This window comes from Callospermophilus lateralis, chromosome 1 (genome assembly GCF_048772815.1).
Source record: "Callospermophilus lateralis isolate mCalLat2 chromosome 1, mCalLat2.hap1, whole genome shotgun sequence".
Lineage (NCBI taxonomy): Eukaryota > Metazoa > Chordata > Mammalia > Rodentia > Sciuridae > Callospermophilus > Callospermophilus lateralis.
In genome coordinates this window covers 37914261-37928036 of record NC_135305.1, presented here as the reverse complement: position 1 = coordinate 37928036, position 13776 = coordinate 37914261, and the positions used below count along the sequence as shown (strand labels likewise).

Sequence of the window (13776 nt, the reverse complement as noted above, 5' to 3'; positions counted from 1 at the left end):
CTCTTGCCAATTAAAATGTTCTCCCTAGATCTTCTTACCACCTTTTCATATAGGTTTCAGCTCAAATATCCTCAAAGAAATCTTTCCTTGTTCACTCTAAAGTACCTTTCTTCTTCCACCCTTCTGATTTTCTTATTCAGTTTTATTGGATTATCACCATGCAAAATTATCTTATTTATTTATTATATAAGCTCCATTAGAACAGAACAATTTTCTCCTTCACTGCTATATCCCCAGTGGCTAGAAAAATGCCTAGTGCAGAGTAGGTACTTGACAAGATTTGCTGAAATGGATGAAACTTTATCAACTTTGTGACATATCATCTTAATAATCATCATCTATTTTTTTTCTTACCTGCTGGCCATACATCCTCTGTAGAGCATCTTAATTTCTCAATTCCATGTCCCTATTTTCTTACTCAACCTTCTGTAAGTAGTCCCATTTAGTCATAAGGTTCATTTCTCATTAACAAATTGAGTCCTACAATTATTCTGCTAATCAAGTTCTATTTTATCCTATAGAAATTCACTTTGATTTTCCATAGGTATCTATCCATCATTCCGTTTTCTAATTTCAACAACTGACATCACCATTCACACAGTTGGTCAAAATCGAACCTGTGAAAATACCCTTGAATCCTTCTCTCCTTTTTCTCCCATATTCAACCAACCACCAAGTCCTGGTGGCGAATCTCTGGAACATCCCCCCATCCCAATCATTACATTGAGTGTATTAAGTTCAAGCTACCATTCTCTCTCATTTGGGCTATTGCAATAGCTCTTAACAGGTCTTTCCCCTTTTATATTTATCCCTTCTAATTCATTCTTCATAAGAAAAAAAAAAAACAGTCACATAAAACTGCAGCAACTTCTATTTGGTGAGTTTCTCAAAATTCTGAACATAAAGCCCACATGGAAGTGGCCATTGGCTCTGAGTAGATTCAGTCCTCCCTCTGCCTTGGCTCTTCAAGTTCCAGCCATATTACACCTCCATGCCACTCAACAGTTCTCTTGAGCCTCAGACCTTCACAGGAGTTCTCGGCTCTGTACACCTGAACACGCTCTTTTCACTTGGTTAAGTCTACTCCTTCAAGACTGATGTTATTTTATCAGAAGGGCCTTCTCCTACTCTTCTTAGTTCTCGTTGTTTGATCATTTGATTTATGCTTCAAACTACATAGGAGGTTGGAGGGGTGCAGATAGTTGGCTGTAACCACAGATGCCCATAAAGCCTCTACCACGGAAGACTTCGGATTAAATACATACATATATACATACTGATCTGGGGTAGTAGAAAAGATCATGTGTAGGAAACAATCATTGAAAACATTTTAAGAATGTAATTTCGGGATTATGGGAAGGGGAAAGTGACATGTTGCCAAGTTCTTTGTGGCCTGAGTGTTCAGAGATCACACTGATGAGACTATTGCCATCTTTAAGACGTTTACTAGTTTTTAACTTCAGCCCTTAAGCAACAGTCGATGACAGGAAACAGCTGCTGCCTTCTTAAACCGCAGCCGCTGACCTCGGTGACTAGAGACCCGACCTGCAGTCCTGGCGTTGTGTTCTGGGCTGCCAGAGGCGTCGCAGCACTCCCTTGGCGGATGTCTGGGCCAGCCAGCGCGCGCCCGGCACGCGCGCCCCAAAGGCGTCTGCGCGCGACTCCGGCCTTTAGGCGCCCCGCAAGAGGCCCAGCCCACTGAGCTCGCTGCCCGAACGCCCGCCGGTTGACCTCAACACGTGGCCTTCTGAGAGAGTGCCTGTCTGGTCAATCAAATTGTTGTAGTTTCGAGGCCAAAAGTTCCTGGTAAGAAAGATTCATAGTATATAAATGAGGAATATTTCGCTTTTAAATGGAGTGGTGATGGTCAGGCCAGGTTAGGGAGGACGCGTGAGGACCTGGATCAGGGCAGGCACTGTTGAGGACAGCCGCATCCGGGCCCTCCTGCCGCAGGCTGCCTTCCGAGCCAGGGGTCCTTTAGGTAGGATATTCTCGGTGACTTTGGGCGTCCGCACAGCTTGGGTGCAGAGGCTGCTGTGTCTTGGGCCTGACAGGTTTTTCTTATCTCGTTTTGGGCCGGAGGCCTCTATTGCAAACATGCTCCGCCAGATCCTCGGTCAGGCCAAGAAGCATCCAAGCGTAAGTTCATGACTCCTTTCCCAGTATTCTCCCATGTCCATCTTGTGTGGTGGGGTGGCTGCCACTGTCTCTTGGGAGCTTTCTCTTTTCACAGTCCCATACTGCCCCTTGGAGCTGGGCCCTGCCTCTCCTTGCGTTGTCTTGGTTGCCCCAGGCCCTCGGCCTGTGACCTTTTGCGACATGCAGTTGTGGAGTTTTGGTTGGCAGGCTGAAGGTTTGGAGAAAATTTAGAGGCCGCGCTTTCTTGCACATTGGTGGGTCCAAGAGGGATGGGTGTATGTTCTGTGGATTAGAGACCAAAAAAGGTCAGGGTCCCTATTTGTTGTGCTGCCTATTGAGGATCCTGTGTTCGCCGCATTGCACCACCCAGGCCTTCTGGAATATAAGAGGTTCTTGATGCTGGAATCCACACTTTGTCTGGATGCCCTGACATCTTGAGAATCTGGTAGTGCAGAATTTAATCGGATTTAATTTTTTGACTTCTTATTTCTCCCGGCACCGAAATGAGCTGGGGAACCTAACAATTACACCGTCTTTAGTCTTTGTCTTAAACCCAATTTCTTAAATATTTGGCAAGAATTGGTAGCAGTAGTTTTCAATTTATGGTTAAAGCCACAGCTTGACTATTTGTAATAGTTGTGTTTCTGTATGCTTCTTAGACTCCTTATTTCACAAAGTTTATGTTTTTAGTGTATCTTTTTGGAGTCACACCTAATTTTTAATTTGCAAAGAATTACCCCTCAGCCTTGACATAAAGGGAATTTAAGGGGAATGAAGTATAAATGTTATAGAGATAAATAACCCTTGATACATTGTCTTGGAAATTTGAAAACATGTAATTTTATTTACATTCAGAAGTGAGACTTAGGCCAGAACTACCTTCAGATCCTTTTCAAATTGTTTCTTCAGAACACAGTTATAAGCAGTTCCACCTCCTTCTAAGTTCTGCCTTTAAGTTTTAACAAAAGTTAGCAAAGTAGCAGTTTTGAGATTTGAAATTAATGTGTATAAACTACTGTAGCCTCTCTTTGATCAATATCAAAGAATTTGAAAATTGTTATTATTTTATGTTTGATTCTAGTTGATTCCCCTCTTCGTATTTATTGGAGCAGGAGGTACTGGAGCAGCACTGTATGTGATGCGTCTGGCATTGTTCAATCCAGATGTCAGGTAGGTACTTAAAAATGTTTAAAACTGATGGTTTGCCAAGCTAATTTAGGAGCCACAGTCTTTCTAGGAGTAGTAACACTAAGTAATAGAACTAATTGTTTTTATAAAATACTTAATCATGGTTTCTGGCATATATAAATGTTTTTCGCCTGTTTTCCCACAGTAGGAAATGTTTCTTCTTGCAGTTGGAAAATGATAATAAAAGGTTGATTCAGCATTATTCTATGATTTTTTTTTTTAATGTATCACTTCAATGATAAAATAGAAAATTTAGTAAAGGCTGTGTATAAATTTTCCTGGGATGGGGATAGGGACAAGGACAACTGCCCCAAGAGGCTCTGTGTTCTACTTTTTTTCTTATTGATTACATGGGGCTGCTTATGATAGATTCTGTTTTAACTTCCTAATGAAAGCAAATACCATACTCCACCTAGTAGAAAATGAGATTGGACTATTCACAATATTAGCTTCTTAAGAACTACAAAACACTGTTTTAAATAATGTTTTATTACTAGTACAATTATAATTTTATTCTTTTTAGTTGGGACAGGAAGAATAACCCAGAACCCTGGAACAAACTGGGTCCTAATGATCAATACAAGGTAAAGTGCAAAATTGTTTCCAAATTGTTGAGAAGTATATTGTAATGACTTTGGTCATGGTGTAGTTTTTCTTGAAATTGGATATACGAGTAGAATTCCATTCTGATGAACTTTGAAGAGCTGCTAGATTGTTCTGTGAAATTAAGATTGCATATTGTTCTAAAAACATTTTCCTATTTGGATTTTATTTTTAGCTTTTAGACTGAGTGAAGTTAAGATAATGTCTTAACTATACTAATTTGACTAAGAGATTAAAGGGAAAGTTGTTAGTTCTTAGACAGTCTAACTTACTGTGTGTCAAATTGCTTTTTTTTTTTCCCCCTGAAGTACCAGGGATGGAACTCAGGGGCACTTATCACTGCACTGCATCCTCATACCTCTTAAAATCTTGAGAAAAAGTCTAAGTTGCACATTGTGGCCTCAGACTTGTGATCCTCCTGGCTCTGCCTTCTTGAGTCCTTGGGATTATAGGCATGTGCCACTATACCTGGCCAGTAGTTGTCAAATTTTGTTATATACACAGTTTGTGAAAACAGATTCTATAGTTCCACCTCAGAGGTTCTGATTCATTTGGTTGGTGTGAGGCCTGAGAATTTTCATTTCTAGCAAGGTTTCAGATGATGTTTTTGCAGTTGGTCCATGTATTATATTCTTAGTAGCACAAAGCTATTGGCCAGTTTGGTTGGTTCTTCGTTATTGATGTAGTTGAGATATTCTAGGTGAGAATTAATAGGAAGAAATGAAAGTCAGGTGAAACTTAAATTTTACCGTGAACTTCCTAGATAAACTTTTTAACATCTTTCCTGAAAAGTGGTCTGTATAAATACTTTTTGAAAAAATGATTTTGTATCTTGGGGTCATGTATTGATTTCCCAAATATAACCTGTCTTATGTGTAAAAATTTTGCTTACACACCCTTCTTGTATCAAAAGTATTGCTGCATTTATACCATACAGTTCATCTGTTTAAAGAGTTTAACTCCCCCATGTACTTTCTACTGATGTGAAGTACCAAAATGTTTCATTAACAGAATAACTGGCAATTTGCTTTAGCGCTCTCAAGAAGAGTTGCCCTGACCAGTGTGTGTCCAGGATTTCTTAGGAGATATATGCCCATAAAATGCCCCTTTGCTGATTCCAAGCTTTCCTCTGATTATAATTTGGCTTTTTAAAGACTTTAAACAGATCTCCCTCCAAAAAGCAAATAAAAATGCACTGACCAAGGGGTTGGGGTTGTGGCTCAGTGGTAGAGTGCTCACCTGGCACACGTGAGGCACTGGGTCCAAACCTCAGCACCACATAAAAATAAAATAAATATGTTGTGTCCACCTACAACTGAAAAATAAATATTTTTTTAAAAATGCTCTGGCCAAGCTGAAACAGCCATTTGAGTTAACATTTTGCCTTTAAAAGATGATAATAGATATCCTGATGTATTTTTGTTTTATGAATTTAAGTATAGTCTATTCCAGAAAAATATTTTTAAACCTAAGAAACATTTAAAAAGAAAACAAAGAAACAGGCCTTGGTCCTTCCACCAAAGAGCATATTGGAGTCTGCATATATATAGTCAGCTTACTAGATGATTCTGATAATGGAACCAGTTATCACTACCCTGGAATATGATAACACATGTCAGTATGAGGCCATGTGAACTGGAAATGGACTATTGCTGCAATAAAAACCTCATGTGTGGCATAAATATAGACATGTTAGAAAGTGGGAAAATATTACAAATAGCAGAAATGAAAAGGAAGTAAATCTGGAATTCTTTGAGTCTGCAGTGAATTAATCTTAATTCCACTTAGTACTGCTTCTAAACTCAAAACAGTGAGGTAGACTACATTATTATCTTGAAATGTTCATTCATCTTCTTTTCTTTTCTAAGAGAATTTGTTTTTCTGGCTCATTGACAGCAGGTTTGGCTATATTGATTTCTCTGGCAAATCATGAGAAGGGGGAAATTATATCTGTCACTTCTGAACCATTATGTGGTTCCTTTATGGTACTTTTCCATTTCTCATGAGACCAAAATTGACAGATAAGGGCAACTTATCAGCCCAGGACTGCAATGAAGAGAATATGGAACAGTCAAATAATAAGCAGCATATAATGTGAATGAAAAATAAAACTTTATTATTGTAAACCACTAAGATTTGAAATGATTATAACAAGATATCATAAACAGGGTAGTTTTTTTAGATGATTATAACAAGATATCATAGACAGGTAGGTAGAAATTTGTTCTGGAGGCTGGGGAAGTATAAGATGCCAGTCATTTCTGGGGTGTTTGTGTTTTGTGGTTCTGGGAATTAAACCCTAGTGAGCTCTACCACTGAGCTACACACCCAGCCATTTATATTCTGAGACAAAGTCTCATTAAGCACATTTGAGATCCTCCTCCATGACCTTCTAAATAGTTGGGATTACAGGTGTGCTACCAGGAACAACCCTATTATGTTTTTGAGGAAGGCTGTCTTCCTTACTATGTCTTCACAAGGCAGAGAGAGAAACTCTCTCATGTTTCTTACTTATAAAGGCACTAATCCTATTAGGAAGGTCCCACCTTCATGACCTAATTATCTCCCAGTGACCCACTTTCCAAATATCATCATCACCTTGGGAATTAAAATTTCAACATCAATGTCAGGAAGGCGTAAGTATTTATTCATATCAGAAGGTTATTTGTTGCCAAATAGCAAAAGCTAATACAAATACCAAAAGATGGGACTAAAATAGGACTTAAGCTTTAAAGTCCCAGCAATACTTCTTCAATAAATAAAGTTCCCCAAAGCCAAAATCAGAGATTGTTATTCCAGAGGCTGTAGAGAAAGCACTATTAAATTGGAAAAACAGTAGGGGCATGAAAGTCATAAAGTAAAGCAAAATTAAAGTTATTTCTAAGAGAGAACTTTGAGGACAGAGCAAATACATCAGAAATCTGCTTAGTTTTGAGAAAAATGACAAAGATAACATAAACTTTCTACTGTGTCTGGTTGTAGAGACTTGGACCTGCTATTTAAGTGTTTAGCAAGTCATATAATTTGGTCTTCATTTGCCCTTTTTTTTTTTTAAATAAAGAATAAGAAAGGTTGTGTTTCAATAAGATAAAAGTACCTGGCCAATGCCTGACATCTAGTAGAAAACTCCAATAAATGTTTTTTTTTTTTTTTCCCTTAGTATATACCTGCAGACCCTTGTGTAAATATTCTTTCTAATATTTTGTTAACGCGTTAAAAGATAGCATAATTAGTTTTCTTACGTCTTATTGTCTAGGTTAATTGATTTTAAGAGAAAACTCTCAGAACAAAGAATATGCTTTATGTCTTATTCATAATTTTCTGTTTATAAAAACTTTATATTAGTCTATATCAAGGATAACTTGGTAATAAGCTTTACAACCTGGAGATTGTTCTTTAAAAAAAAATCCAGTTTAATGGGTTTTTGGATTAAAGATAAAGAAGAATATATTTAAAGAAATGAAAGCTTTTGAAGAAATAATACAGATTGGTAAGCACTTTTTTTTTTTTCTTCTTTTTTTTTGTGGCCCCGAGGATAAAACCTAGGGTTTCAAACAGGCTAAATCAAGAACCCTACCACCGAGATATAACACCAGACCTGAACTTATTATCTAATAAACACTATGAAGAAAATATTGAAGACCATTCTGCATATTTTGGTTCTTTTAGAGATAATGTTTTTCAAGTAATTATAGCCCAATCTCTTTAGTATTCTTTGGCACAAGAATGAGTAAACCCAAGATTATATCCTTATTTGGGCTTATGTGCAAATCTTTCAGTAGAAATTTTGGACCAGTTTCAAATATAAATCATTTTTTACAAAGTAGAGTTAGAGACAGTTTTGTTTTGAAACAATCATAGTGAAATTTATTTCTAAACTTAATTGACTGTAGGGAACTTTTTGGAATTTTAAACCTGCAAAAAATGCAAATTTTTTTTTTTTTCTTTTTTAAAGGCTATCGCCAGAAGTGATATAATGTTCGTTTTGATACTGATACAGTCTAGGGTTAGGAAATTAAAACCTGAGAGAGTCAGAAAATAGAAAAGCTTCTGAGGCAAACCACTTTGTATCTGAAAAGTTACATAAACCACAAACAAAGCAATTCCTTATTAATATTAGAATCTCTTTGTTGCAAGAGCTTTCTCAACAAAATTGTAGTACTTTAACAAAGTAGGAATGGTAATTCTCAGTATTCCTCTATTGTTTTGGAGATCTCCCATGTACTTAGTGGAGGAAAAGTAAAAGTTCATAGAATTGGATGTATATATTAGAAGGAATTCTTCATTCAGTTTGAAGTAGGATTTTTTAAATATGTTCTAACTAAGAGTATACTAATACTGCTCTTCTGAAATATTTTTACCTTACCAAAACCATCTAAAGGGCTAGAATTATCTGTACTTGTTACTGTAGAAAACTGAATAAAAAGAATTCTAAAACTTCTTTGCTAACTCTCTATATTTGGTAGATAACTAAAATATTATTTTTCTTTTCTAAGTTCTACTCAGTGAATGTGGATTACAGCAAACTGAAGAAAGAAGGCCCAGACTTCTAAATGAAACATTTCACTGTAAAGCTGCTTATGATGAAGGTCTTTGAGAAGCATCCGCACAATTTTCCACTTAACCAGGAAATACTTCTCCTTTAAATGCATGAAAAATCATGTTGATTTGTTGGAGTTTATTACACTGATTAATAAATCTCTGAAACTTGATATGTGTCACTATTTAATGTAGAAAATAAACTATTAAAATTTAAGAATTTCTTGAGTTTCTATATACTTACATAATTGAAACTGCTTTGGTAAAGGTTTCATTTTTCATATGCCCATTGGTAACTTCACTAGGATGTATTTAACAACTGAAATTGGAAATTATTCGGAGGGAGAATGGAAAGACTTTTCAAGCCTCTGACATTGGCAGAATGGAGACCTGGATTTATGTTACTGGTTGATGTAGAAACATGTGTGGTTATAAATCATTTTTGCTGAAGGTTTTCAAGGTCATCAGTTGCTGTAGCACTAGGATTAGAGTTTGATTCTCTGTCGCTGATAACCATGGTGCTGCTGCCCCAAAGGTTTTGAGAGTTTTTGCTGCTGAGTCTTGCTAATTCTCCTAAGGCCAGGAAGTACACTAGTAGCAATTTTATGGTAGGGCAAATATGGGACAGTTACTTTTAAAATATGCACTGTGGAATTGGAATTAAGTTGGAGAAAAGATGAGTGTGTATTTTTGTTATCTGTTAAATAGCTCAGACCTTTTGGCTGAATCAGATTTTCAATGAGCAGAATGTTTCAGTAGTGGCTAATTATGAACAGGTATGTGTAAGTCATAGCATCTTAGAAACTTAAAGACCTTAGTGAGGTAATTTTGATTTTTAATGTATAAGTATATGATTGTTACAAGGTAATAAATACATTTAACATTCCAGGAACTGAACTAAGCACTTGAACTATGTGCATTATCTCTAATATTTATAATGTATATATGTTTAGCCAGTCAAGGACTAAGGCTTTGATTACTCAAAATTATTATGGTAGATGTCAACCCATGTAATCTGAATTTAGAGGCTATAGAGTGCATTTTCATGTACCTGACTTTCTGTACTTTAAGCTTCCATGTCTTTGCATAATTTTGGTCTCTAGAGTAGGGTTTCTTAGCCTTGCCATTATTTACTTTTTCAGCCAATTCCTCATATAGTGGACTGTCCCTGTGCATTAATAGTGACACTGTCCTCTACCACTAAAGACCAGTAGCACTTCTTCCCCTCCCTCCCTCAGGTTATATAAAATAAAAATGATTCTAGACTCTTACCAAATGACTCCTGGTAGGCAAAATTCTCAGTAATCCTGGACACTTTGATATAAATCACTAATATCAAAGCTTAAAATTACATAGAGAAACAGTAACCTGATATAGGTAGTAAAGTAACTGAAAAACTTATTAAACATTTTCCCCCAAAAAATTCTATATTAATTAGTTAATAGCATTTTTTATATTGAATAATTTTGTGGATCCTTAAAGATTATTAAAATAGCATTTCTGTATTTGTTGTCTCTTGGATTTTGCTATGTAAGAATAAATGTTAAGATTGACATGAAGTAGTATGTGCCTTCAAGGAGAAACTATTCTGCTACTCCTATTTAAGAAGCTATAGTGATAAAAGAAGTAAATGATCACTTAGAAATTTATCAGACCTAAATGCTGCCAAGGAAGATAGTACTTTTACTCTACACCGAAATTTGTTTAGAATGATGCTTTTACTGTATTTTTTTTTTTTTTGTCAGAAAATAAACTGACAGTTCTTTATGTTAGGTAACCAGGTAAAGTCATATTTAAATATAGATGTTGTTTTGGGTTAGCATTTATTTGTGTTTTGAAAGCTGAGGTTTTCACACTTGTTCCCTTGATCTCTGGAACACTTTATTTTCCTTCTACATCCTTAGATTTTTCTACTCAGTCTCTTGCTGGCCCTCTTTATCTCTTTGACCTCTTAATGGTGGAATGTCCTACCCAAAGGTGAAATTCTTTGGATCTTTTCACTATCTGTATTCTCTTCATCTAGTCTCTTATCTTTAAATACCATGTTTTTAATGGCCAAAATAATTTATCAGGTCATCTTCCATACAAACACAAGGATAAATCTTCACCTCTTTAATGCCTCTAATATCTAATGTGTCTTAACTTTAACATGTCCAATTCTGAACTCGTGAACATCTCATCTTTATTTCCCCAAGCATGCTTTACTCAACAGTCTTCAGTAATAACTTACTGGGAACACCATCCTTGCAGGGACTCGGGCTAAAAACCTCAGAATCCTTATTAGCTATTGGTTTTAGTATATATCAGACTAATTTTTTTCTGCCATAATAGAATATCAGAGACTGAATAATCTGAACAAAAATGTATTAGTTCATGGTTCTGGAAACTAAGAAGTTCAAGACTGAAGATCTGATGTCTGGCAACAGCATTTTTGCTCTGTCATTTCATGGTGGAAGGACAGAGTGAGTAAGAAAAGGCCAAACGAATAAATGAATGAATGAATGAAAAGGACAAATGGGCTTTTATAACAAATCCACTCTAGAGATACAAACCCACTCCCACAATAATGAATCCATTCATGAGTGCAGAGCCCTCATGACCTGATCACCACTTAAAAGTCCCACCTCTCAACAGTTTCATTGGGATTAAGTCTCATAAACTGGAGGACACATTCAAACTGTTACTATACCTTCAAAACACTGGTTTTGTAAGTCATTTTCTTCTAGCCTGCTTATTAAAATAACCTCTCAGCTCCTTTCCCTGCATACAATGTCTTCTTGATATAGCCAGAATGATCTTTAATATATGTTAGAATATAACTTTCTTCTGCTTAATACCCATCAATATTTTTCCATTTTGCTTAATAAAAGTGAAATAATTAAAAAAATTCAAGAAGGCTACGGCCTCTTGAAAATCTGCTGCCTCCCCTGCCACTAATAGCCTTCTCTCCCCACTTTCTGCTCCTATTTACTATAGTCTTAGCTCTTCCACACAGAAGCATGTTCCTGCATCAAGGTTTTGCATTTGCCTTTCCCTCTGCTTGGAATTTTCTTTCCTACATAGAGGCACAGTTCACTCTTTTTTAGTCTGTTTCAGTGTTTCCTTTCAGTGAGACTTTTCTTATCCAAAACTTCATACCTGCCTCACTTTTATCATTTTCTATCCCCTTTTCCCACTTTATTTTCACTTCACTCAAACAAATCATGTAATTAGCTGTTTATTTTAAAATATTGTTCCACTAAACTATAAGTTCCACAAGGTTAAGTATTTTTGCAAATTGAGGTATCCTGGACAGCTGAGATGGTTTGTAGCATATAGTTGGTGTTCAATAAATATTTGTTGAATAAAGGACCAATTTATCAAATGTTGAGAAAGGAATACCTAGTCCTAATTTACAAATGATTTTTGAGTAGGGACAGAGAACCTTAATTGGAGATGTTGGACAGTCCTTTATGAAAGGTCTTAGCAGTATTCTTTTTTTTTTTTTTTTAAGAGAGAGAGAGAGAGAGAATTTTTTAATATTTATTTTTTAGTTTTTGGCGGACACATCTTTGTTTGTATGTGGTGCTGAGGATCGAACCCAGGCCGCAGGCATGCCAGGCGAGCACGCTACCGCTTGAGCCACATCCCCAGCCTTAGCAGTATTCTTACCACTCCCAGTTGATAGTTTTTAAACGAACATTTTTTATTTTCAAGTAATATATTATATTTGCACTAAGAACATCTATCCAAGATTTTGAAGGCTGATCATTTTTTAAAATTTCACAGAATTTTGATCAGATGTATATGAATTCATTAAAGAAGACAGAGGCAAAAATAAAACCATAAAGGACTTCCATTTACTTAAGGAAAAAAAATAAAAACTTTCAGCATCTACAAAACCATAGTCATCCTTGTCAAAACTATCAATTTTATTTTGTTACCATTTTGTTCCTTTTCTTTATATGTGTAAAAGCAGTGCATACTCAAAAAAATTAAGATAATTCATATAAAACATTTTTTAGAAATATATACAAGTCTGATGGTAGTTTGAAGACTGTGGTAGAATGCTATTATATGATGTTTTAAAGATGCTCAAATATGGTATTTAGAAACCTTGAGCAAAACAGATTGTATACTAATTTGAAATTTAGGTCAGATCAAATCTATCAAATACATATATGTACATATATAAAATGTATTTTATTTAATTTTTTTATTTTGCATAGCTTTTTATTTTTATTCTAATTAGTTATACATGACAATTGAATGCATTTTGACACATCATACATTTATGAGTATAACTCTTGGTTGTACATGATGTAGAATCACACCAATCATGTAGTCATATATGTACATAGGGTAATAATATTTTATTCATTTTACCATCCTTCCTATCCCTAAGCCCCCTCCCCTCCCTTCCTCACTCCCCTCTGCCTAATCCTAAGTGCCTCTATTCTTCCCTAACCTCCCCACCCCTTATTTTGAATTAGCCTTCACATATCAGAGAAAACTTTCAGCCTTTGGTTCTTTGGGACCAGCTTGTAAAATGTATTTTAACATTTTTCATTTTGGCTGTTTGCCCCTTCTTAGGATGATTGGTAGAAAAAATGGATGGAGTTAGAGAAGACAATGCTAAGTGAAGTTAGCCAATCCCAAAAAACCAAATGCCAAATGTTTTCTTTGATATAAGGAGGCTAATTCACAGTGGGATAGGGAGAGGGAGCATGGGAGGAATAGATGAACTCTAGATAAGGCAGAGGGATTGGAGGGGAAGAGAGGGGGCATGGGGTTATTCACGATGGTGGAATATGATGATCATTATTATCCAAAGTAAAGGTATGAAGACACGAATTGGTGTGAATATACTTTGTATAAAATTGGAGATACGAAAAACTGTGCTCTATATGTGTAATAAGAATTGTAATGCATTTCACTGTCATATATAAATTAAAAAATAACTCAATATTTAAAAAAATCAAAAAATCATCTTCAAAGGAAATCTCTACCTAGTTATATAATAGGGGGAAATAGAAGTTTATAATTTCTTTAAAAACAATTATAAATATGATTTTTTGAGCCAGGCACCTCACTAAGTTCTTAACAGTATTGATTACTACTAATTACAGTGTTTTAAGGCACATATTTTTTACCTCCTTTTTTTTAAACACATAAGAAAAACAAAGCATAAAATATCCTCGAAGTCAAATAACTAGGGAATGGTTGAGCCAGGACTTGGATCCAAGAATTTGACTCCAGAGTTCATGCCCTGAAGCCTCTAGAACTATCTCATAAAGTTGTCTTTATAATTAGATAAAATCATATATT

The 13776-nt window shown here is 35.6% G+C and overlaps 1 protein-coding gene across 1 annotated transcript; it reads left to right on the top strand.

Annotated features, from left to right (window-relative positions):
• Window positions 1-1987: 1987 nt before the first annotated feature.
• Coxfa4 (cytochrome c oxidase associated subunit FA4) lies at window positions 1988-8642 on the top strand. The gene is made up of 4 exons (XM_076834073.1): window positions 1988-2139; window positions 3221-3309; window positions 3851-3911; window positions 8427-8642. The coding sequence occupies exons 1-4, from the start codon at window positions 2098-2100 to the stop codon at window positions 8481-8483; spliced, it is 249 nt and encodes an 82-aa protein (XP_076690188.1). The 5' UTR covers window positions 1988-2097; the 3' UTR covers window positions 8484-8642.
• Window positions 8643-13776: the final 5134 nt, after the last annotated feature.

Excerpts from the sequence above, each read along its gene's own strand:
- Coxfa4 (XM_076834073.1), top strand. The coding sequence starts at position 2,098 with ATGCTCCGCCAGATCCTCGGTCAGGCCAAGAAGCATCCAAGC. Across the intron at positions 2,140-3,220 it reads AGGCCAAGAAGCATCCAAGC|TTGATTCCCCTCTTCGTATT; the intron begins GTAAGTTCATGA and ends GTTTGATTCTAG. Across the intron at positions 3,310-3,850 it reads TTGTTCAATCCAGATGTCAG|TTGGGACAGGAAGAATAACC; the intron begins GTAGGTACTTAA and ends TATTCTTTTTAG.